At 32.6% G+C, this 24,275-nt stretch overlaps 1 protein-coding gene across 1 annotated transcript in view; it reads left to right on the top strand.

Annotated features, from left to right (window-relative positions):
• Positions 1–18,928, top strand: part of LOC124538594 (nephrin-like) — a 70,275-nt gene extending 51,347 nt beyond the window's left edge. The window contains exons 5-17 of the mRNA XM_047115708.1: positions 1,200–1,403; positions 1,768–1,919; positions 5,451–5,592; positions 7,082–7,212; positions 8,460–8,619; positions 9,171–9,327; positions 9,785–9,924; positions 10,178–10,314; positions 12,396–12,558; positions 12,937–13,081; positions 14,156–14,313; positions 15,953–16,044; positions 16,813–18,928. Of these exons, the coding sequence (XP_046971664.1) occupies positions 1,200–1,403; positions 1,768–1,919; positions 5,451–5,592; positions 7,082–7,212; positions 8,460–8,619; positions 9,171–9,327; positions 9,785–9,924; positions 10,178–10,314; positions 12,396–12,558; positions 12,937–13,081; positions 14,156–14,313; positions 15,953–16,044; positions 16,813–16,920 (1,889 nt within the window). The 3' untranslated portion in view covers positions 16,921–18,928. The remainder of the gene's footprint in view (positions 1–1,199; positions 1,404–1,767; positions 1,920–5,450; positions 5,593–7,081; positions 7,213–8,459; positions 8,620–9,170; positions 9,328–9,784; positions 9,925–10,177; positions 10,315–12,395; positions 12,559–12,936; positions 13,082–14,155; positions 14,314–15,952; positions 16,045–16,812) is intronic.
• The last annotated feature ends 5,347 nt before the right edge of the window (positions 18,929–24,275 follow it).

Raw genomic sequence — 24,275 nt, 5'->3', positions numbered from 1 at the left:
AAAACCCCTCTCCTTAATGGCATAGGAGGCCTTAGCCCAGCAGTGGGTAATTTACAGGCTGTTACTTTACTTTATTTGCAAGTTTTCAAAATAAATACGAACATTAATTTTACTGTTGAATGTTTGTGCGTAGGTCTTCAGGGTGATTTAAAGTTATATTTGAAATAACTGGGTCTAAGTTATACATAGGTAAAGTTAGGGTAACTGACCGCCAAGCAGTATTACTTTGTGTACGTATTCTGGTTTGAAAGGTGAGTGAGCCAATGTATATATAGACATAAGTCTAATGAGAGTCAAAACATTTCAGTTTCCAAAGATGAGAGTTAATTCGCATTGTAAAGAATGTTCAAATTTCGTATTGTGTTAATAACGTGGACGGTAGTGAGCACTAAACATTTTATTAATGAATTAAAAATGATAATTGGTAAATTATTATTTTACACTATTAACTAGAATTTCCGTTTTTTCCTAGTATGAGGAAATTCGATTACTAATTTACCGGTATTATATAAATATTATTAGGTTTCAGAAATACAGAGCACATCTTAATTATGTTAATTAAATGTATATGAAATAGAAGCATTCGTATTTTTTTTAATTTAGGTTTTTTGTAGTGAGTGACGGCCTGAAGCCTGTTAAGTTTGATACGTTTTACTATACTGGTATGTTCACCCTTTCAACCAGAATTTTTTATATCGATGTGCAGCTTTTGGTACTATTGTGTCTTCTATAAAAAGAGTTGATAGTAATTAAAGTTGAATTCTTCCTTGAAAGCATCTGATTGTAATTTTTTTTATGATGTAGGTTGGCGGACGAGCATATGCTCGTATATAAGGCACTTACCATCACCCATAGACAATGACGCTGTAAGAAATATGAACTATTCTTTACATCGTCAATGTGCCACCAACTTTGGGAACTAAGATGTTATGTCCCTTGTGCCTGTAGTTACCCTGGCTCACTCACCCTTCAAACCGGAACTCAACAATACTGAGTACTTTTATTTGGCGGAAGAAAAACTGATGGGTACCTACCCAGACGGGCTAGCTAGCTAGGCTAGCCCAGACATGGAAAAATTGTCAAAATTACACGTAAAATTCTATATAACTAATAAGCTTGGATTATAGACATGAATATTAATTTATCTTAGGACAAAGAAATAAAAATAGTTTCATTAATACGTTTATTTTATTTAACAGGCGATCCTCGTCCGAGTTTGATATGGTATTTAGAGAATACAGTAATCGATGACTCTTATGAACTACAAAATGGCGGCGTCACGGTAAATAACCTGACGTTCCCGAGCATCGGTCGGCAGCATCTCAACGCGAGGCTCATCTGTCAGGCATCGAACACCAACCTCGCGCCGCCACAAGCCAAGCTTCTGATATTAGATATAAATCGTGAGTAATACCTGTGTCGAAGGCTGTTTTGCCAATCAAAGCCCATGTACTAATTGGTCCTTGAATATATGCGAATTTGAATTTGTTTGAAAATATACTACTTAGTAATGTGCTACAGAAAAGATACTAGACCAAAATATTGTATATTTGTTTAAAAAGCAAAATTCTACTTACTAATGGACATACTTTGCTATATCTTAGCAATTAGGTATTTCCTTCAATTGTTCCTGTTAACCCAAATAGTTCATTAAAGACCAGGCTTAATAATATTGAACGTTTTGAGAATTTTACGAAATTTAAAAATCAATTAATGAAAAAATCGTATTTAAGACTGAATTTTTCTATAAGAGTCGGTTTTTTACAGTAAGGCCGCTCACCGTCCAGATATTGAACAAGAACAGACAGCTCTCAGCAGACCGAAGCTATGAGGTGGAGTGCAAGACATCTGGATCGAGACCAGAAGCCCAAGTCTCTTGGTGGAAAGGTTTCAAGCCATTGAGGAAAAAGGCTAAGAATGTAAGTAAATTTCTTTCTGCCCAATAATAAATTAACTTAAAAATCCTTATTAATATAATTATAATAGGCGAGATGGCACAGTGGTTAGAATGCGTGCATCTTAACCGATGATTGCGGGTTGAAACCCAGGCAAGCACAACTGAATACTCAGGTGTTTAATTTGTGTTTATAATTCATCTAGTGCTCGGCGGTGAAGAAAAACATCATTTGGATGGAAATTGCATGTGTCTTATTTCATAGAAATTCTACCAGATGTGTATTCCATCACCCCGCATTGGAACAGCGTGGTGAAGTATGTTCCTAACCTTCTCCTCAAAGGAAGAGGGGGCTTTAGCCCAGCAGTAGGAAATTTACTGGCTGTTTATGTTGTTGTTGTTACTATCGGTTGTAATGATTGCGAATCCATAATTTGAATTATGTATTATGATGATGATGATATCCTAACTACAACTATCCTAACTTAAATGACTATCAACTGCACACGTGGTACAGTACATAAATATGTGCGAGTGCATAAGTGCTCTCTCTAATCCTTGCTCTGATAATCCGATTGGATCGGAATCCTCCACAAACGGAGATAGTTCGCTAACCAACGGCTTTATGGGCTTTTTGAGTCACGAGAACGCTGCCTACATACCATCCACCAAGCCAACGAAGCAGTAGAAATTAATTAATGAATAAATAATAAGCCTTTGAACAACACAAAAAATTTTCAAATGTTATAATTCGTTAATTTTTTTTAACTTACTATTAAATTCAATGGAATCAAATCAAAATATACTTTATTCAAGTAGGCTTTTAAATCGTCATTTGACAACAACACTAAGTGAAGCTACCACCGGTAGATTCACTCATTTTTACAACAATAAAAATACAGTCTAATATTACGTATTGTTTTAAAGAATATAGTTTAATTATAAACGTTTTTGTTTGAAAAAAAAAATTGTACGAAAAGACAACACTATTACTTATTTTTTTTGTGTTTCATTTATTAATTAATTTATTATATTATATTATATATTGTTTCATTTAAATAACTTGAAACAATACATTTTTTAATTAATAATGTATTAGGAAACAAGACTAAAAAAAACCTATAAATATCATATGTGCGTCCGTTTGTTTAATTAATCCTTCAAACTTGACGTGTTTATAAAGAATTTATTATTCATTGCATATCCAGTGACTGCAGCTGCATTTAGATTATCCGTGCGTTTGTTTATTGAGTTTTTATATACAAATATGTATTTCTAGTTTACCGCGGTTTCGTCCACTTGTGGGAGGGGGCGGGGGTCTTTGTGAATAGAGAATGTAGTTCATGTAGTGATGCAAAATGATCATTATATTCGGGCAAAAGAATAACAAATAATTCAATTCCACTTATCTAATCAGATTTTATTAACACTAGTCTAAAAATAGTAATTTTTTTTACATTTTGTGTTTTATTCCCGAACAGCGGCGTGCATATGCCTCGAGAGGGTGCAATTTATAATCAATGAAAATAAAAAGCGATAGTCAATCTATATATAATAAGTTGTCTATTGAAGTTTATTAATTTTACGATCAAGTAATTCCCAAAGAAATATTGTATAGTAGGGTATAAATTCTCCTTATAGTATTACCAATTGTTAATAAATTAGGCATATTTGAGGCATTGATGGTTTTCTCGCAGAACTTCAGTTTAATGAAACGATTTTTTAGGATTTTCTTTTAATTTATTTCAATGTAAGCTGTAAGTCACTCAACATAATTATAAAACCTCTTTTAAATTATATTTTAAATATCGAATAGTAATTTAATTCAGTAAGAAAAGAGTGTTTACGTTACGTTTTTTTCTTATAAAGCCGTAGTATCGCTCTCTATCGGGCCAGTTACTTTTTTTCAGGTGTCTAAATTTTTTTTGAAATCGTAACGATTTAGGAAATCGTAATCAAGAATCCTCAGCATATTTACAGCTGAAGCTCTTCAGAATGAGACAATAACCGGCTTGCTTTATGCAGCCATCGTCCAATAATCACTGTAACAAAATCGGCTTACACTATTAATAAAACATATACCACCTCTTGTGGTTGTAATAGACCTATTACAACCACAAGAGGACGAAAGCAAAACATATAACATCTGACGTAGATGTGACGCGACGCATTGGTCGATCGCTTGAATAATCTATGATATTCATCATGGGTTTGCAAAAAATAGCTTTTTGAATGTCATCCACCAAGCTGTAATAAATTGAAGTGTATATTACTTACGACGAATAGTCTTATTTGATACGTAAATGTATATGAATCAAACACTTTTAGTGGTAGCATAACTTAATAGTTGTTAAATGACTATTCAAACGTGCTTGTAAAAGCCTTCTTGAATAAAGTATATGTTGATTTGTTTTGATTTGATTTGAGTAGTGCGCTTACTATATAATTAAAACTAAAATTTCCTCTAGTAAAATTAATATTCAAACTTGTCTTTATAAAGAACGTATTTTGTTTGATAAATATAATATATTGATGTTAAAGTTTCGACGTAAACAAAATTAAACATAACATATTCTTATTAATCGAGTACCTCACTGATTATAATCATTATGTTTTGTTTCTTCTTTCAAATGTAAATTTATTGATAACGGAAAAAGAGCAAATACTATTCAACTATACCCAGTATACAAAGTTTATTAGTACGACTGTAAATAGCGGTTATTGCGACAATAATAAACTACTCAAACCTCAGATATTCAAACATTAAAATATGAACCTACTAGCGATAAATTCACTTGCTTAGTTAGTTATACACGATAGCTTTGTACGGCATGCCGTGCCTAAACACGCTGTGTAATCAAAGCCTTATCCCTACTACATGGTATGCAAACTAGATACGCTGGCAATATTACTTGCAGAACTAGGCTGCAAACTTGCCAACCACATGCGTTTGTACAATGAGCAAATTCTCATACTAACATTATAATCGCAGGGAATTGTCACCTTTATTTCTATAACAATAAGATTTGTAATACACGCGATAATTTAATCCAGAAATTAAATTTATGAATACTGAAATTCTAAGTTATTTTTTATGTTCGACCTGAAATTCCTCTCGTTTGTTAGGGATGGTTCGTTTTGCATTGTAAAAATAGGCAAAGAAAATAGGACGACACCTCTCTGATGTGTAATTTACACTTCATCGGTTTGCACTATTTTTTTGTATTCGTTCGTCGGATTATAGACACAGAGAAAAAAGAACTGAAAGTATTATTGTTGTGTTTGTATTTGTAGTAACGTCGGGAATTTCTTTGATAAAATTTCCTTTGTTTTATTCAGTATCTTGAATTTCTGAATAGTAAACGAAGATTACTTTAAGCTACCAAAAAATGTAAGTGAAACAACAATACGAGAACGTTTGTTTTGAATCAATTTCAACGTGTTGTTGGCCACGAATTTCGAAAAGGGCGTAAGAGTTCTTACAGTGCTGACTTGTCATCGTGACCTTTATGATAATGTGTTAAGAATTATATTAATTTGTGTTTTCTCCGTACAGTTTTCTGATACTAATTCAACGACGAGCATCCTGACGTTTGTTCCTGAAGCTGAAGATCATGACAATCAACTGATCTGCCGAGCTGAGAATCCTCGAGTCGCCAATTCCGTTATAGAAGATAGCTGGCGATTAAATATACACTGTAAGTATTTTGTGTTCAAACTATTTCATCGGAAATTTATTGCAAAATAAAAATTATTCTTAATTAGTTTACGCGACTTTGAAAGGTAGAAACAGAATATGGCTTTTGTAAATTAAGAAAATGCTTTACGGGGATACTCGCAGGGATTTAATGGCACTTATTATGTGTACTTATGTATGTATGTAATTGATATCGCGTTCAAAAGTAACAAAAAGGAAGCGCGAAAATTCAACTGACACATATACTCCTTAGTCCAGCACTTTATCATATACAGGCTATTTTATTTATTTTGAACATATATTTACTTATTAAATATAAAACATACGTAAAAATGCACCAGAATTATCCGATACGTATATACTATTTGGGTACTATTTGTTATAACTATTCGTTGTTGAATATTCAAATTGTTTTATCTGAAACGGTCACACCCTTCATACATAATATTGAATTGAAGGTGTCTTTGTTCCTGCCCAATTGTTCGGTTGCCCAATCGATCACAAGATAATTATAGCACTGCAAGTAATCAGAGGAAACATCCCAATTCACTCGCTCCTAATCTCTGTTAATTAATATAATGACAGGGAACGTTATCTGGTTCGGCTTAAAGGTAAAATAATTTGGCACTTACTTCTTGGTTATCCGTACCGGGAAAGGTCCAGCTTAATGGTTACTTGTATAATATATTCAAGGAACATAAGACGTCTGTGAGAACGCGTTTCTGATTAAGTAAGCCCTACCACCAAGTAAATTAGATTTAGCCCGTCTGGGTAGGTATCACCGCCCAATAACAGTACTCAGTATTGTTGTGTTCCGGTCTGAAGGGTGAGTGAGCTAGTGGAACTACAGGCACAAGGGACATAACATCTTAGTTCCCAAGGTTGGTGGCACATTGACGATTTAAGGAATAGTTAATATTTCTTACAGCGTCATTGTCTATGGGCGATGGTGACCACTTACCATCAGGTGACCCATATGCTCGTCCGCCAATCTATACCATAAAGAAAAAGAAAAAAACAGGGCACTATGTTTTGTTCGCATTTCATCTCATGTTTGGTGCTGAAAGAAAACCTCCTCAGAAAATGTGCGTTTTTCTGAGAAATCTTGACACACTTGTACCTTTCGATTCGTGCGGCGGCGTGGTTAAATTAACTTTTGTCTGGTGAATAAGTGAAAAAGCTTTCAGCAACGAATATCGTGGGCTGATACCTATTTATATCTTCAAAGTTATTGTCTAATTTATTTTTATACTTAAAATTTACTTTAGCTCCTTCATTGTATAAGTGATTCAATTCTTTTCATCATCTATTACTTACTTTATGCTTTCAGAAACCCAATTTACAACAGAGCTTTTGTAACGTTTGTGTATAATAGAGTTATTTCAAAATTACATAGAATTTTATAGGTGTTTTATGTAAAGGTTTAAAAAGCGTTCATATTATAAGTTAACAAGTATTATCAATTTGGGTAAAGAATATTAAATTTTCAGATGTACCAATAGCGACTCTCAAAATGGGTTCGAATTTAAACCCTAATCACATAAAGGAGGGAGACGACGTCTACTTTGAATGCAACGTGCAGTCCAACCCCAAAGCGAACAGACTAGCTTGGTATAAAGACGTAAGTGCTTTTCAAACCCATCTAAAATATATAATTATTGACGAAGAAATAATCTCTCTGTAAATAATTTATCTATACATTCTATACATTTTAGAAGAGTCGAGATGGCCCAGTGCTTAGAACGCGTGCATCTTAACCGATGATTGTGGGTTCAAACCCAGGCAAGCACCGCTGATTCATGAGGTTAATTTGTCTTTATAATTCATCTCGTACTCAGCGGTGAAGGAAAACATCGTGAGGAAACCTGAATGTTACAAATTTCATAGAAATTGTGCCACATGTGTATTCCACCAACCCGCATTGGAACAGCGTGGTGGAATATGTTCCCTTCTCCTCAAAGGGAGAGGAGGCCTTTAGCCCAGCAGTGGGAATTTACAGGCTGTTGTTGTTGTTGTATATTTTTAGAAAGAGGTATTTTTAAGCGATTCGACCATAACGGCCATTTTCTTCGGACAATGTTTTGCTCAAGGTATACTATTGTGCTGAAGTGGTACACTTTATGTCTACATATGTGCACTCTTTATATCTACACTTTCATAATTCACTAGGATAGCAATCCAAAACGATTGAAATAATTTAGACTTAAGAGATATTTTAAGAGCCAAACAAGTGTAAAAAGTGACAACTTACAAACCTTGGGTCGTTACTGTAAATTTCTAGACCGAAAAACGAATCCAAATTAATTGTTTTTGGTTTGATGTAGGTTATTATACCATCAAGATAATTGTAACAGGTATAATAAATAATTGGAAAAATATTTCTTATACGTGCTGACAAATATTTATCTAACGAAGATAATATGAATGCTGACAAATATTTATCTAACGAAGTTATCAGAAAAACATTTCAAAATGTAAGCTTCGTTTAATAGCGAAGAGAGTTCTGTAAATGAAATATGTATTTGAGAATCGCAAGATACAGGAACGATGTTTTAAAAGTGCATTTGCTGTTCATATTTATTTAAAACTAGCTGTGCCTGCGAACTTGTACGCGTTTAATTTAACAAAAAATATACTGTAGCCTAACTTACTCCTTATTATATCAGTCATCTACCAGTGAAAGTCCCGTCAAAATCGGTCTTGCAGTTCCAGAGATTAGCCGGAACAAACAGACAGACAGACAAACAAATATTGAAAAAAATGTTATTTCTATTTATATGCATTGAGTAAAAAAGGGCTATTTTAATATAACAAACAGACACTCCAATTTTATTATATGTATAGATAATAATATTTTTATTTGTCCAGTCACAAGAGATCCAACACAACGCCAGTTCAGGAATCATTCTTAGCGATCAAAGCCTTGTTCTGCAAAGCGTGAACAGAACAGCATCAGGCGATTACAGCTGTCTCGCCCACAATAGCGAAGGCAGCGCTTCGAGTAACCCCTTCTCTTTACAAGTTAGATGTGAGTTTGGAGTTTGATTGGTTTCGAATAATCGTTGAACTATGACTTTCGACTGCAAATGTTACTTTTCATTTGTGGCAATCTTATTTTTATTGATATGATAAATATCAAAAACGAGTTTCATTTTTATTGCAGTCTGTTTGTGACATACTGATATTATTAAATTTGACTTTGCGATATTGTATATAAATTAAAGATTGTTTTTTCTTAATGGACACTACCCAAAATATTTGTCGATGTAATAGTTTGTACTTAACAGGGAATTGACATCGTTATTGTTATTGTACCAATGCGGGTTCAATTCAATCAAGCACTGCACTATTTTACCGGCATTTTTTATAATTGTTATCCTGTGCGTAGTCGTGAAGAAAGACATTTCTTGGATCCTTGCATGTGACAAAATTAAGATACAAAAATAGTTCAAAATAGTTTCCATTTTCATATTTGTAGTTTTGGTTTTAATTTACGAGGACTTAAGTTTTTAAATATAACTGTATTATTTTACCGACACTGTTCTGATATATGAAACAATTTCTTTCATTTTATCACAGATGTGCCCACATGCAAACTGCCAGAAGTTAGTCAAGTATTGGGTGCACTGAAAACGGAAATGATACAGTTATCTTGCATTGTTGACTCCAATCCTGAACCTTCTAACTTTGAGTGGACTATCAGCAGAGCTGGTGACCAGAGCGAAATACCTCCAAGGTAAGTTACATTTTTAAATTAAATATTCCCATTGCTGTTTTTAATTTAGCACAATTATTATGTTGGTTCAGAATTTTTGGAAAACTGCAAGTAAATAACGAAAGAAAAACGTATTACCTATATGTTTATGGATTTATCATAATTTTATTTACGGTAAAGAAAAACATTGCGAGGAATGCGTTAAATCTCTTAAGTTTTCTTGAGTGGGAGGTGTTGGCCAGCTCTTACGTGATCTTGCTTTACCTTTTTATATGAACAATCTCCGCTCTTAAACATTATTGCTATTAAATGTTCGGTAAAAAGATTTCACTTTTATATATAAAATTATAATATAAATAAAATCAACATCAATAAATGGCTTCTGCGTGATTCAATAACAAGCTACAGAAATTGTTTTCAGAAGTGTGTATGAAAGTGAAAAAAAAAAAATGAATAATAAAGATTTTTTTTGTTCTAGCTTATATAGGATAAAAGGTAAAACATCCGTGTTAAATTATACTCCAGTTGAAGACAGAGATTTCGGTACGATATCCTGCGTAGCCACTAATTCCGTTGGAAGGCAGGAGACACCTTGTATCTACAACCTCGTTGCTGCTGGTAGAGTATTATATTTATGTTCTAGTATTCCGTACTACCGATCTAAATATAAAATCCTCTTTTGTCTGTCTGCCTATCAGTCAAAATCTATCCTCTTTTATTTATTCGGTTAATAAAATTAGTCAACCATGACAGCAACCATATCTATACAGACAGTATGTTTTTAAATAGTAATTCAAATCCCAGTACTAACTTTATTTTTACTTTTTGTTTAGACGGACTTTATGCAAATAAAATGTTTTTTGTTATATAGGTCGACCTACGGCGCTACAAAATTGTAGCGTGTTAAATCAAAGTGAAGATAGTTTGCAAGTGGATTGCTTGGAAGGCTTTGACGGAGGTCTCCCACAAGTGTTTATTCTTGAAGTACTTGAGTTACCGTCCAAAATTGTAAGTAACACTTTCCATTTTAAAACATATTAATATATTTTAAAGGTATTTGCTATTGTCTGATAATTTTTTTTTTAAATAAGACATGTGTGTACATTTATTCTCACAACTTATATGCAAGATGATATATGTTTATAGGAAATATTACTTATGTTATTTCTGAGACTCATGGAGAACTACAAGAAATGAAGTACGTTAAAAGCAAAACTTATTCCTTAATTTAATAAGAACAAGCGTTGAATTTCAAGAACAGTTTTATCGTCCATTTGATGCTATGAAATTCAAATTTTTTTCATTTCACTGCATTGAGATTCAAGTTAGAATATTTTCATAATTTTCATTATGTACTTTTTATTTCAATTCAACTGAATAAAGTTACAATCATTTTCAAGTGAAAAAGAAATGTATTTACCGTATGTACTCGTATGTACTGAAGGGCCCGTTAGTTTCTAAACATTATAACAGTAGCGTTTACCTATACTTACACATTTAAACATGAAACATTTACTCGTCGTTTCCATAATTAAATCGCAATATATAACATATATATATGTAATATGTTGGATGATATTGGAGCAAAATAACACCAAATTGTATATTTATCTAAAACAGAAAAGTTTAAGGTTATTATAATTAAGATATTTCAATTAATTAATATTTAATATTAACATGTCTTGAATTATTTACTACTTCTACTAAACTAAAACAGAAAAATCGACGATTAAAGGTTTTTTACTTCCAATAATGTAGCTTCGTGTAAAATAAAATTGAAATAAATTTCTTGACAAGCAGGCTTAAAATACTCCTTCTTGAGTCCGCTGTCATTGTTATTACTAAGTGCCAGATCATAAATGTTTGGCAGCGCTCATACTTGTACTTTGGTCCACGGACACATTATACTGTGTACAAAGCATACATATATATTCGATTTGTTGTAAAAAAAAATAATTTATGAAGTCATGACCACTATTTGTATAGGCCTCCACACTTCCAGTCTAGCTAGGTATGTCACAGTCAGTGACTTTCGTTGCTTTTTTTAACTGTCTCTTGTTCTTTATCCATCACTTGGAAACATCTCCCTCCCCCCTTTTCTTGTCCGCTTATTCTTATACTGGAATCGTTTTGAGCTTAGAGCATGGATTTACTGCTGGTCTGCCATTCAATCAGTTTGAAGCCTAAAATTATAACACGTGTATATAACAGGTCTATATATTTTAAATTAATCATAAAGATATGTAGATACATGTCGATATACATTCAATAGTAATCAGGAATATTATTACCAGCATAATTTAAAACATACATCATGTTGTTCATATAATAATATCTGAGGTGATCACTAATATATCAATTTTCATTCGTTGAATATTCAAGTTCTTTGCTGGCTAATCTCCATGTTTAACAAATGCTGTTTTTAATTTTTTTTGTTATATATTAGAACTTTACTGGCAATAGTTTTATTTTTTCATGTGTGTGTGTCTTACGTATGTGTGTGTTTTATTCCTAAATAATATACAAAATAAATATCACAAAGTGAAATGTGTGATTTAAATTACACTACACGACTAACGGCAGGTTTATTAATCTGACATATATTGATCACTCTGGTTACCCATCAACCAACGAGCATTCATGTCATAGTCAAATTAGTTAATCTCACTTTGATCAGCGTTTCAGAAACCGGTGGTTAATAATTAGTTAAGCGTATTTACTAAATCATGGACGCGTAATGGCAGTGGTATGTTAGCATTTATACGGTCAATCGCTATTTCAATTCTCGGCCAAAATAACGAACGAACTACCATAGGATGAGTTTTTGGGATTTAGCCGATTTCAAAAAAGAAGGAGGTTTTTAATTCGTCATTGTGTATTTGTTCGCGGTTTTTTTATGAATCAGTTTTCGGATAAAGGAAAGAATCTTTATTTTAATAATACCAATAAATAAAAAAGTCTGAAGGATCTATTAACACAATATCCTTTTAAATTATTCTATACTTAATTCAATAGCATATGCTTCAGAGTCTCTTGCTATTATTTAGATAACGTATGTAATCCTTTATAAAAGAAAATATATTCCATAGGTCCATGCGAACATAACTTCAAACTTCACTCCTAGCTTCGAACTGTTAGGGTTGGACAAAGGAATGAGTTATGCCCTCAATTTGTATGCAGCGAATGCGAAGGGTAGAAGCGAAGTGGTAGCCCTATACACGATCGCTGTCCAGTCGCCAGATAAATATACAGGTAATTTGTCGTCTCGGTCTTTTGAATAGATAACATACTTATTCTATTTTATTCATAACTAGCGACCCGGCCGGGTTTCTCACGGGTGCAATGCTGATACTAACTATACTTCAGAAAATGTTTATTTACGAAATCACATTAAAACCTCTAAAATTATCAGAGAATCTTTACTGTAGTGTCCATGTATTATATACAAAAACCTTACTCTCGAATTACTTTATCTGTTAAAAATAAACGTATCAAAGACGAAACAAACAGTAGTAAGCGACATTGTTTTATACTATGTAAAGATGGTTTAGCATAATAATTGTAATTAGTGTTTGATAAATACGGAATTAGTGGTTGTAAAAAAAGCTGATAAGTAATTTTGATTCCCAGGAGCCGGCAGCCCGTTTAACCTCTCTCCATTGATCACGTCACTTGTAGCAATGTTAGCGCTTCTCAGCGCTGTGGCGTGCGCTATTATCATAGCGGTGTATCGTAGACAGTTTATTAGGCGACATGTGAAGCAACCTCCATCTACGTGAGTATGAACTTGAGACATACGACGTGATGTACATCTTCTGTAGTATAATTATTTTTGAGATATCATTAAAATGTTAGAACATTAAATAATAATAGTAATATTCTGTAAATGTTTAGATGACCCAGTGGTTAGAGCGCGTACATCTGAACCGATGATTGCGTGCTCAAACCCAGGCAACACCACTTAATTTTCATATACTTAATTTGTGTGTATAACTTTTCTCGGACTTGGCGGTAAAGGAAAAAGTCGTGAGGAATCATGCATGTGTCTAATATCAACGAAATTCTGCCACAAGTGAATCCACTAATTCGCATTAGAGCAGCGTGGTAGAATATTCCCCTAAATTTCTTCTCAAAGGGAGATGAGCCTTTATCCCAGTAGTTACTATTTTAACCTATAAATGTTCTAATGCTGAGATAAGGCCTCCTGTCCTTTAAAAAGATTTGTTAGTTAATCTCACCAGTTAGCTCCAATAGAGATAAGTAGATGCTCATATTGCAGATAATCATTGATATTAGATACATCATGCTCGTTTCTTCACGAGAACGAACACAGTATGATACTTGTCGAAGTTTGAAACAGCAGTCATCGGTTAAAATGCACGCGTTTTGATCGCTTGGTCATGACGGTTCTCATGTTATTGATTGAGCTGACTTGTAGTAAAGTATGTTGTAGTAAAGAGATATGTTATTAACGCGCAAAAAGTGGACTAGAAAAACGTCCTAATTGGGACGTTTATCTTTAGTCGTTTTACGTAGTAATACGTTATAATACATCATAATTACGTAGTAATACGTTTTGCGTAATTAAAACATCTAGTTATCCCTTTTACTTATTGTTTTTATCAAGCTATCCTTTTTACTTTTAACGAAATGTAAAAATAAACGGTCCGCGGCGCGGCACACTTTTTTCTGTTGTTTAGTATGGACATAACATATCTGTTTATTAGAATATCATTGTTTTAAATTGTATTTACTGTTGAAAATAATTTAAATATTAACTCATCCTGATGAGGACCATCATTCTTAAACAATAAAGTGAATTATAATGTTATAAATACCGCTTAAACAGGAACGCTTTGTACTCGGACGACAGTGTGGAATCCTTCCCTAAGAAAGATAATCCGCCGACGTACACCGCTTCCCCGAAGGTTGACTACAACAGCCAATACGAGCTGAAGATGGACGTGGAAATGGACGACGATCCTGACATTATACCCGTCCAATTTGGTGAGTCACGTGATTGGAAACAAAATGGTCCGATGGGGTTACTATTTCTTATGACAGACCTACATATTTGTCCATACAATTACCTAACAACAATAAATTGTGTCAACGCGTATAACATGGCAAGCCATTATAAAATGTACATATTCGTATGTATTTTGGCTCTTCCACGGAGTACTGAACTGAAAATTTAATACGACTATTTTGCATAAATATATGAAAAATCTGTAATTTGTAGAACCAGCAGTGATCATTCATAATTACATATTAGAACGTATGACATATGGATGTAGTTATTTATTTATTTATATACCAACAGAGTATACGGAAAATGATATAAATGAAAAATGTGTACAAAGGGATAACTTATCTCTAACAAGAGATCAGTTATCTTCTAGAAACCCTGAATCTAGTGGAGATTATTTGTAATACATATTTATGGTGTAGGTACAATATCAATTAGTTTTATATTATAAAATTCAAGTAGACTTAACGATAAATTAATAATTGTAATAAAAGTTAATTAATGTAATAAGAATAATAAAAGTTATATTATTATTTATAAAATTTCATTGAATATGCGCTGCGATTTTATATGAAATCACAATTTTTATGTCATCATACAAAGAGCTATAATTTATTCGTTTATATTTAGAGTAATATTAAGAATATATCACTGGTATATAACTACTCGTACATTATTCCTAAGTGCTAAAGGGTAGCTATATTTGCATCAAAGCATTTTATTTATTAGTAAATACAGTGAAACCTGGCTAAGTGAAACTTCAAGGGACCTGCAATGTTGTTTCATTTATAGAGGTATTCTACTAACCCAGTGTCTCAGATACCCAGGTATAAATAAATATCTGTTTCAGATATAGAGGTATGCTTTGACATTTTGCAAACCTTTTAGGTAGTAAAGCAAAACTAAAATTTGGAGTCATTGATACTTCAAATTACATACATAGTAAAGTGCGGAATTTGCGGGTAGAAAAAGAATAAGTCAGGAAAAATACAAAACAATGTTATCTCAGTTACAAAACAACAACAGCCTGTAAATTCCCACTGCTGGGCTAAAGGCCTCCTTTCCCTTAGAGGAGAAGGTTTGGAACATATTCCACCACGAGGGTTGGTGGAATACACATGTGGCAGAATTTCTATGAAATTTGTCACATGCAGGTTTCCTCACGATGTTGTTGCTGAGCACGAGATGAATTTTAAAGACAAATTAAGCACATGAATCAGCGGTGCTTGCCTGGGTTTGAACCCGCAATCATCGGTTAAGATGCACGCGTTCTAACCATTGGGCCATCTCGACTCACTTACAAAAGTTACAAAAACTCAGTTACAAAAGTTTATGCATAAAAAAATCACTTGCTGTCTGTTATGTTATAGAGGTTATTGTAATGATAAAACAAAATAACAAATCCCAGTTATAGAGGTTTGCTTCGTCCCACTAACAGAGGTAATTCAATGCCAAAGTGATGGGACCGCGGCATGAGTTCCAGTTATGGAGGCATTTCACTTATCCAGGTCCCACTTAACCAAGTTTCACTGTACCTACCCTTAGGAAGTCGATTGGAGCGCCACTTTATTAAAAACACAGACCATGAGCCTCTATTCAATAATATTTTTGTTATAGACAAAAAACCAATCGATGATTATTGTAAATCAAAGTTGGGAATGGACGATGCGATGAAAAGCAACCAAGCCGTTGCTGTAGCAAACAATGGGGTGAGTACAGGACTTTATCGCGATTTTCTGATTAGAAATTGAGATACTTTTTCTTAATTTTCTATTCTTAATTGAAAGCGGGTGCACTTGCTTCTATTTATTTTTGAAAACAAAGTAAGTGGGCTATCTGGTGGTAAGTGGCTATCGCCTGATGACTCTCTGAAATATATATGAGCCACTACTCTGACTTACTCTAAAACAGCCATATAGACTACTTATGTTTCACAGTAGAAGAGAAAGTGTGTTTATATAGTCAGATAAGCCTGATGAGTCTACGGTCATAACACCACATCTTACCATTACGGTCACCACTACCACATTTTATCTTATACGCATGGGTTCCATTAATTGAAAACTAGAGTTAAATATTTTATTTTTTCATAACTTACATAATTTATTTGATCAAATGTTAAAAAAAAATTACTTATGTTTTAAAGTAATTTGCAAATTAAAATCAAATATGGCATAATAGCGAAAACCAGCTGATGGTAAATAGTCAAGATCACCCATAGACATTGGAAACTAAGTTTCCCTTGGTGTCCCTTGTGCCTGTAGTTATATTGACTCACTCAGCCATCTGTTTGGGCGGAGCATATAAGAGGAATGAATAGTACATTCCCAAGTGGGTCACAAAGCCCCGACAATAAGTAAAACAAGATACGTAGGATTAAGTTAGGTAGTTTCTAGTTCATATTATTATTTAAGATTTATATTAAGGTATGTACAATCGCAATAAATATAAGAAATATAATCCTTATTATACTTCAGCACATATCATTCGTGAACCGAGGAGTGACAGCGAGGAGCGTTGACATCTCCGCCTCGAGGCATGAAGTCGTCACTGCCTCGAGGCGAGTGCGTGAATCCTGCATATAGGACAAATGTTCGCTATACCAAAATGTCGTACCAAAATTATGAAAATTGTAAATAAAGTATATTTTCTTGTGGATACATTTTGGTTATAAGTATTATTGTTTAATAAATTTAAACTAAAATTTATAACTAAGAACTTTCGATCTAGACTTATTTATAGTTAATTGTTTAAGATCAAATCATTTATGATAACGTCTTATTGAATTGAAAGGAAGATTTTTGCAGGAATTGTTATTGTATATACCTAAATTTTACAAGCTTAAATTTACATATTTTATCGAATTAATATAGTCGGTTTGTAAACAAATTCCTGAAAATGATTTTAATTTATAATTTTGATTGTTATATCGATTTGAGATAGAAATTAACTTACAAGAAAATTATAATTTGTAACGTTCAACATTAAATTACTTGTAGCTTTGTCTTTTACGAACTCTTGTGGAAGTAGAGATAAAAATGATTTTCGCAAAAAGTTCACCATAGGATATAATATGTATACATAAATGTAACACCCAAATGTACATTGCAATCAAATGAAATATTACATGTAACAAATTCTTTGCCTTTGTATGTTATATTGTAAAGTTATAAAAGATATTTGTGTTAATAAAAACAAACTCGTCAGTTGTAAAAAAATAATATAGATATTTAGTTCCAGAATGCAGAATGGACTTTATATCTCGAGACAATGTATATTATACCCCATAGTGGTCAGCTGGATTTATTGTAGACTTTTTGTTTTTTGCTGTACGAGTACGTACAAGCATTACACCCGTTTTATAAATTGTGCAATATATTTTTCTTCGTAAATAAAAAAATCCCGAATCTTAATTAATAATAAAAAAAACTAATTGCTTATTTCATAAAGTGTATTCTTTTAATTTAGTTGATATGCTGATTTAAAAAATCAATTAAATCTTTATCGTGTTTGTGTGATGTCGAAGAGAGTACTTAATTGGATTGGGGAGCGGTCAATTGTAGGCTATGATATAATTTTAATCAAATTTGTTAAGAATTTGTGAATAAACGAATGTAAGCGTTACTATATTAAGGTTAGATAAATTGTAAGTTGGATATTTTTACAGGGTTATTTTAAAAACTGTTATTATTATTCAGCTATTTTAAAATTTGCTTCGCATTTAATAAACGAATCAGAATTATTAAAGAGACGCAAAATCCTGATAAGTATTAATATACTTTGTATAAGATGTCTTTATATAGCTGTAAATGGTATTTTATTTTATAAGTAGAGTGGAGTCTGTTATTTGTTTAAAATATTGTCCTTCTTGGGTGTACTAGAAATTAACTTATGTATAGTCCTTATATTAAGTTACCTTTTAATTTATTTTTACGTGTTTTATGTATCCTATCCTATGGTACCCATAAAGTGTAAAATATAAACTAAATTCTGAAGCAATTTGAAATTTATATTTTATTTACATAAATTTAGTTGAAGTGTTAATTTTTACATACAGATAACCCTGTAGAAATAGTAGAAACTTACTGGCAGTTATTTCGATATAAGTATAAAGCTTAACTTTTTTTAGTTCTTGAAACATTTTACGATGAGATTAATTATAACATTATATAATAAACAAATAACCTTTAGCAGACAATAGAGTCACTTACAATGGATTTCGTATTTGAGGAATGGACTTTGACTTACAATCCATTAAATTCGTTTCTATATGTTATGTACATGTTATTTGAAACTTTCGAAACGTACTTTATAGAGACACTTTTGATATAGATAGAGTCAATTTAACAAGCCTAGTTTAGTAGTGAATGTAACAGGTGTAGAGTCACTTTCATTAGCAATATAGTTTAATTATTATATGTTTTCAATTCGAAATAACTGCAACATAATGTACAGTAGATAAGCAAATAAATACAACGCGTTGATTGTTAGATAAATAAATGGTTGATTCAATTGTTTTAGGCCAATTCGACTGACAATGTAACAGTGATATCGTAACGATGATTGTGAATTAAAATAAATACTTGGGTATTGTTCGGTTTTTTATTTATCTTTAAAACTGATATTGTGGTCGAGTGGTGTGTATACCGGTTTTCATGGGTACGCCACTCCGAGATCCTGGGTTCGATTCAAGTCTGAGTCGATGTAGATTATCACGAGTTTTCTATGTTGTCTTGGGTCTGGGTGTTTGTGGTACCGTCGTTACTTCTGATTTTCCATAACACGAGTGCTTTAGCTACTTACATTGGGATCAGAGTAATGTATGTGATGTTGTCTCATATTTATTTATTATTATAGCTTATTCTATAAAATATGGATTTAATGGTCGCAAAAGGCTTATGGTTATTTTTAGTGCTCATCACCATTCATAGACAAGAAATAAGAAATGTCACCTCGTCAATGCACAAGCAAACTCGGGAACTAAGATATTATATCCTTTGCCCCTGATGTTACACTGACAGAGTCAGTCTTCAAACCGGATATTTAAAACATATAATTACTTGCTTAATTTACCGATAGAACGTTCAAATCTAGGCAAGTGACGATTTTCATAAGTTATTTTGACAAAATAATTTTACTATTAATATTATTCGTATATATTCAAACGTTGTTCCAAGTAGAATGTTCAAAACTTCGCTAAGTTGGAAACTTGGTGTTACAAGTTTATCTGTAAGGTTTCTATCGAAGTCATCGAAGTCGAGTTATTAATAATATAATTCGTTATTTTATTTAGAATTAAATTACCTGTACAACTATTGGGTCTAATGTTATATTTTTCATATAGAATAATTTTGCTATGTCTATTAAAATAAAATGACAACAACAAGTTTAGTTTATCTCGAACAGATCTGTTAGAGATTACTCTCATCAGATCCAAAGGTTATAGTGACGAAAGATGACCAATGTTTTAAATGTTAAAAAAGAGTAACTACTGAGTTTCTTGCCGGTTCCTCTCGGTAGAATCTACTTTCCGAACCGGTTGTAGCTGCACTTAATTGTAAAATGACGATTCAAAAGTGCTTGTAAATGCCTACTTGAATGAAGTTTATTTTGATTTGAGTTGATTTGAAAGGTAATAATAATAAAAAATATATAACTGATACTATTTAAACAGCCTCATTGTTTAAGTAGTAAATCGAGTATGGTGGTTACTGATCACTTTATAAGTTAAATTTTATTATATTATTATAAAAAATACTGCAGTTTATGGCAGTAGTATTAGATGAATATTGAAACAAAAATCTATTTCACTGACAACCAACATTAATGGCTGATATTGGTATTATAAATAGACCATTCTTTGCACTCGAGTGATTGAGTTTCAAATAGAAAACAAATGTAGTCTTCACCACTCGCTGGATTATAATAACAGGAAATCAATAAATTAATATAAATATAGAGTATCGTTGGTTAATAATATTCTTTATATGCGAAATACGCATACACCCATGAGGAAGTAAAGAGCGACGGAGGGAGAGCCTGCCTGACGACATAAAAGTGCTTCCAGGCATTTTTGTCAGAGCTACGAGTCACGTTGTATATGTCAATCTTCTGCATAAAAATATAAACTCTTTAAGGCAAATCAAAAGGTTTTTTCCTTCTATAAAACAGATCAGTCACTATATAACAGAAGTACTAATACTATTAATAATATAACGAATTACTTACATCGCCTATGAGCTATCAACATTGAACACTAAGATGTTATGTCCCTTACTAGCGACCCGCCCCGGCTACGCAGGGATCAACACTCCAGAAACTAAAATTATCAGTTTTTCTCTAGTAATTTCTCTATGTATATCTCTCTATACAAAAACCTTACTTCCATATCACTATATCTATTAAAAAAGCCACATCCAAATCAGTTGCGTAGTTTTAAGGATCTAAGCATACATAGCGACTACTATGTAATGATGATGGTGATAGTTTTCATCGGTAAAAAAATTGAGTACGCTAAAGCCTTTTATGTTTATAATATTTAAAGGTATCCTACCTTTAATGGTAGCTGATTTGCGTGACACTTCCCATGTATATGTTCATTACGATGTCTTGTATCTGTAGTAACATTGACTGTCTCAGACTTCTAACCAGAAAACAACAAAGCTAAAGCTGTTTTATTTTTGATAGTAAAACAGTTACTACATACTGTTGTGAAAAATGTATTACAACTATATAACCACTGATTTTCAAAAGCCGAATCTGGATGACTAAAATACGAGTAACAGTTAATTAATAAAGTAAATCCTTACTGGTAACAATACTGGCGGTTTCTCGAATAATTACTGCGTCGCTATTATATACTTATTGCTCAGAACGCAGAGCGCAGTTTGCATAAAATACAGGTATGGTAAAAGGTAGCATAAATTATATACCATATAAAATCAATAATTCTTATTAAATTTTAAACAATGCACCAGGAATTCCTCTTGAAGTTTTTCGTTGATGCTGAGCAAGAAATCAATAATTATTATTTCTATAATATAAGGCTACGTCACGTCTGCTAATTATTATTTTAAATACGAGCGCATTCACTGCTGGCATATAGGGCTCTTCCAAGATACCTAGCCTCCTATTTCTTCATTGACTTGGATGAGTCCCGATACCTTCTTAGGTCATCGTGCCACTTGGCTGGCATAATATATCACCTACATAACACATATACATTTTGAGATATCTACATTAAATATTTTCAAATAAATGCATGTTGCAAGTGAAATACTATAGGTAATTGTAAAATTAAAGGAGTGCGAATAATTAATTCATCCCTTGTGTCAACGGAGTCTAAATACAGTTTTTAATTCAGTTCCTCAATTTAATTTCAAGTGGAGAGGTAAAAACAAAAGCCGCCATTAAGCGCTCATTTACAAAATGCAAAAATAGCCGTAATGGTCTGAGACAGTCTTAACGTGGATACGATTTTACTATTCACTATAATTATATTAAATTATGACTATTATGTGTAGAAGAGAGGAAAGGAGTTTTCGATCCTCATTCTCAGTAGAATTTATAGCTCGACTCGTAAATAGACGTGAGAAATTCTTGAAAAAGCCTACAATTTATGTTGTTAAATTAATTATTTATGCTATAGAAATAAATAAATATATTTAATTTTATTTGTAAAATATTAGCGTTGCGTTGTTTGGGACCATTAACTATGTAAGATTTTTCATTAGGTACTATAATTATACACTATAATTTAGTAACACATGAGTGTTATTCGAAAATAATATATATTTTATTAAAATTTCCACCGCCGGGCTAAGGTGTGTTACCCCTTTGAGGTGAAGCATTGGAGCTTATTCCACAACGCTGCTCCAATGCGGGTTGGTGGACACATGCGGCAAATTTTAATAAAAAATTGTCACATGTAGGTTTCCTCACAATATTTTTCTTCATCGCCGAATAAGACATGAATTATAAATACGAATTAAGCGGTGCTTGCTTGGGTTTGAACCCGCCATCATCGGTGAAGTTGCACGTGTCCTAACCATTAGACCATTTCGACTCGGAACTATTATCAATTGTACTTGTATTTGAAAGTTTAATCACCGTAGCATCAAAATCTTACCAAGATTTGTTACACATCTCGTTATTTTGACTTCTTAATTAGAATAAATATAATCAGAGTAGTTAAGAATCAAAACCTACGTATTCCTAATATAACATACGTATTCGATTATAAATTTAATCGTAGATGAAATTTATAAAACCACATTTACATTGCGTTTCAATCTAAATTATCTTCGCTTTGAAATTCGTGTATTTCACGATCGATGCGCGAATATACGATGAGTTCGCAGAACATTGGCACGTATTTATAATCGACTATTCGATCGTAATACATTATTAATAAATGTCAAACTTACGTGTAGTTTTTCCCTCTGCTGGGCTAAGGCTTCCTCTCCCATTTTGAGGAGGATGTTTGGAACATATTCCACCAATGCAGGTTGGTGAAATACATTTTCCTTCCTCAGGTTTTTTTCCTTCATCACCGAGCAAGAGATGAATTATAATCACAAATTAAGCACATGAATATTCAGTAGTGCTTGCTAGGGTTTGAACCCGCAATAATCGGTTAAGGTGCACTCGTTCTAACCAGTGGGCCACTTTAGCTCAATTGGAGTGTATATAAAGTTGTATTTTGTTATATTTGTCAAAAACCTAGAAATAGTCAGTCAGAAAGAAAAGTCAGAATAGGATTTATTCGTTTCAGTTTTGACAACATTATTAGTTTGGCATTTGTTTTATAAACGTAGACTATTAACGTTTTAATGTCGCATTACTTCTTCCGTGTATGTTTAAGAAGTAGTACAAAGTTTTCTCTTCACCTATGAATATATTTTCGGTCACTTCGCATATAAAATGAGTTTCTCCGATAACAATAGGAGAGCGAAACATGGAAGATGACAGTGTGTGACAGTGTCTTGAAAAGTATAAAAAAGTCGCTGTGCATTCTGGTCATGTCATATTTTGAATATGGATCTCATCCTATGAGAGTGCGGTTGTGTACATTTGTACTTTAATATTATGTTTGGTGCAGTTGATTGCAGTTGAGTGCAATGCTATTTAGAAAAACTATAAACTTGCTAAACTAAATAACTTGCAGATTCTTCTTGATGGAGGTTTCTTTCTAAAACTGTGGTAGTATTTAAATATCGACAATTAAAAACGCTGCATTGTGACGTTTACTTGAATAAAAATGATTTGATATGATTTTTTGACTTCTTGGAGAATAGTTGCTGTGGTATAAAACTATGAGAAAAAAAAATGATGACCAAATATACCACCTTGATCATCGCTCATCAACCAGCAACCTTGAAAACTAATTTGTTATGACTCTTGGGCGTGTAGTTAAACTGGGTCACTCATATTAAATCCGGAACACAACAATACTGAGTATTGAATAATATACCCACTGATATATGAAGGTAGAATACCCTAATGAGTAGCTGGTCCCTACCCAGTCTTTTCGTCATATTTTTATGGATTTCATCTTGCATACAATTATAATTAATTCGTCTTATCCACACAAAATAACGATTCAATTTTTCCAGTGAAGCAATCAGGGGTTAATTTTCAACGGGCTGTCAGGGCGAGCGGCGCGATATTGGAGCGACGGGTTTCCGCACCTAACGACTCATTTCCGTGTAAAAATGACGTTTTGTAGCGAGATTTGTTTTAGACGCTGCCAGTATAACGGTTTTGCACGAGATTAATTGAAATTTAACTTTTTATAATGGAAATTGAATTGTTAACTGATTATGTTGTTTAAAATTATAAAGTAAATTTATAAAATGGAACACACAAGTGTTATTTGTGAATAATTTATTTTATATATAACGAAAGTTGAATATAAATAGTATATGAGTAAATTTAGGGT

This window comes from Vanessa cardui, chromosome 20 (genome assembly GCF_905220365.1).
Source record: "Vanessa cardui chromosome 20, ilVanCard2.1, whole genome shotgun sequence".
Lineage (NCBI taxonomy): Eukaryota > Metazoa > Arthropoda > Insecta > Lepidoptera > Nymphalidae > Vanessa > Vanessa cardui.
The sequence above is the reverse complement of the archived record's forward strand: the minus strand, read 5'-3'. Positions and strand labels throughout refer to the sequence as shown.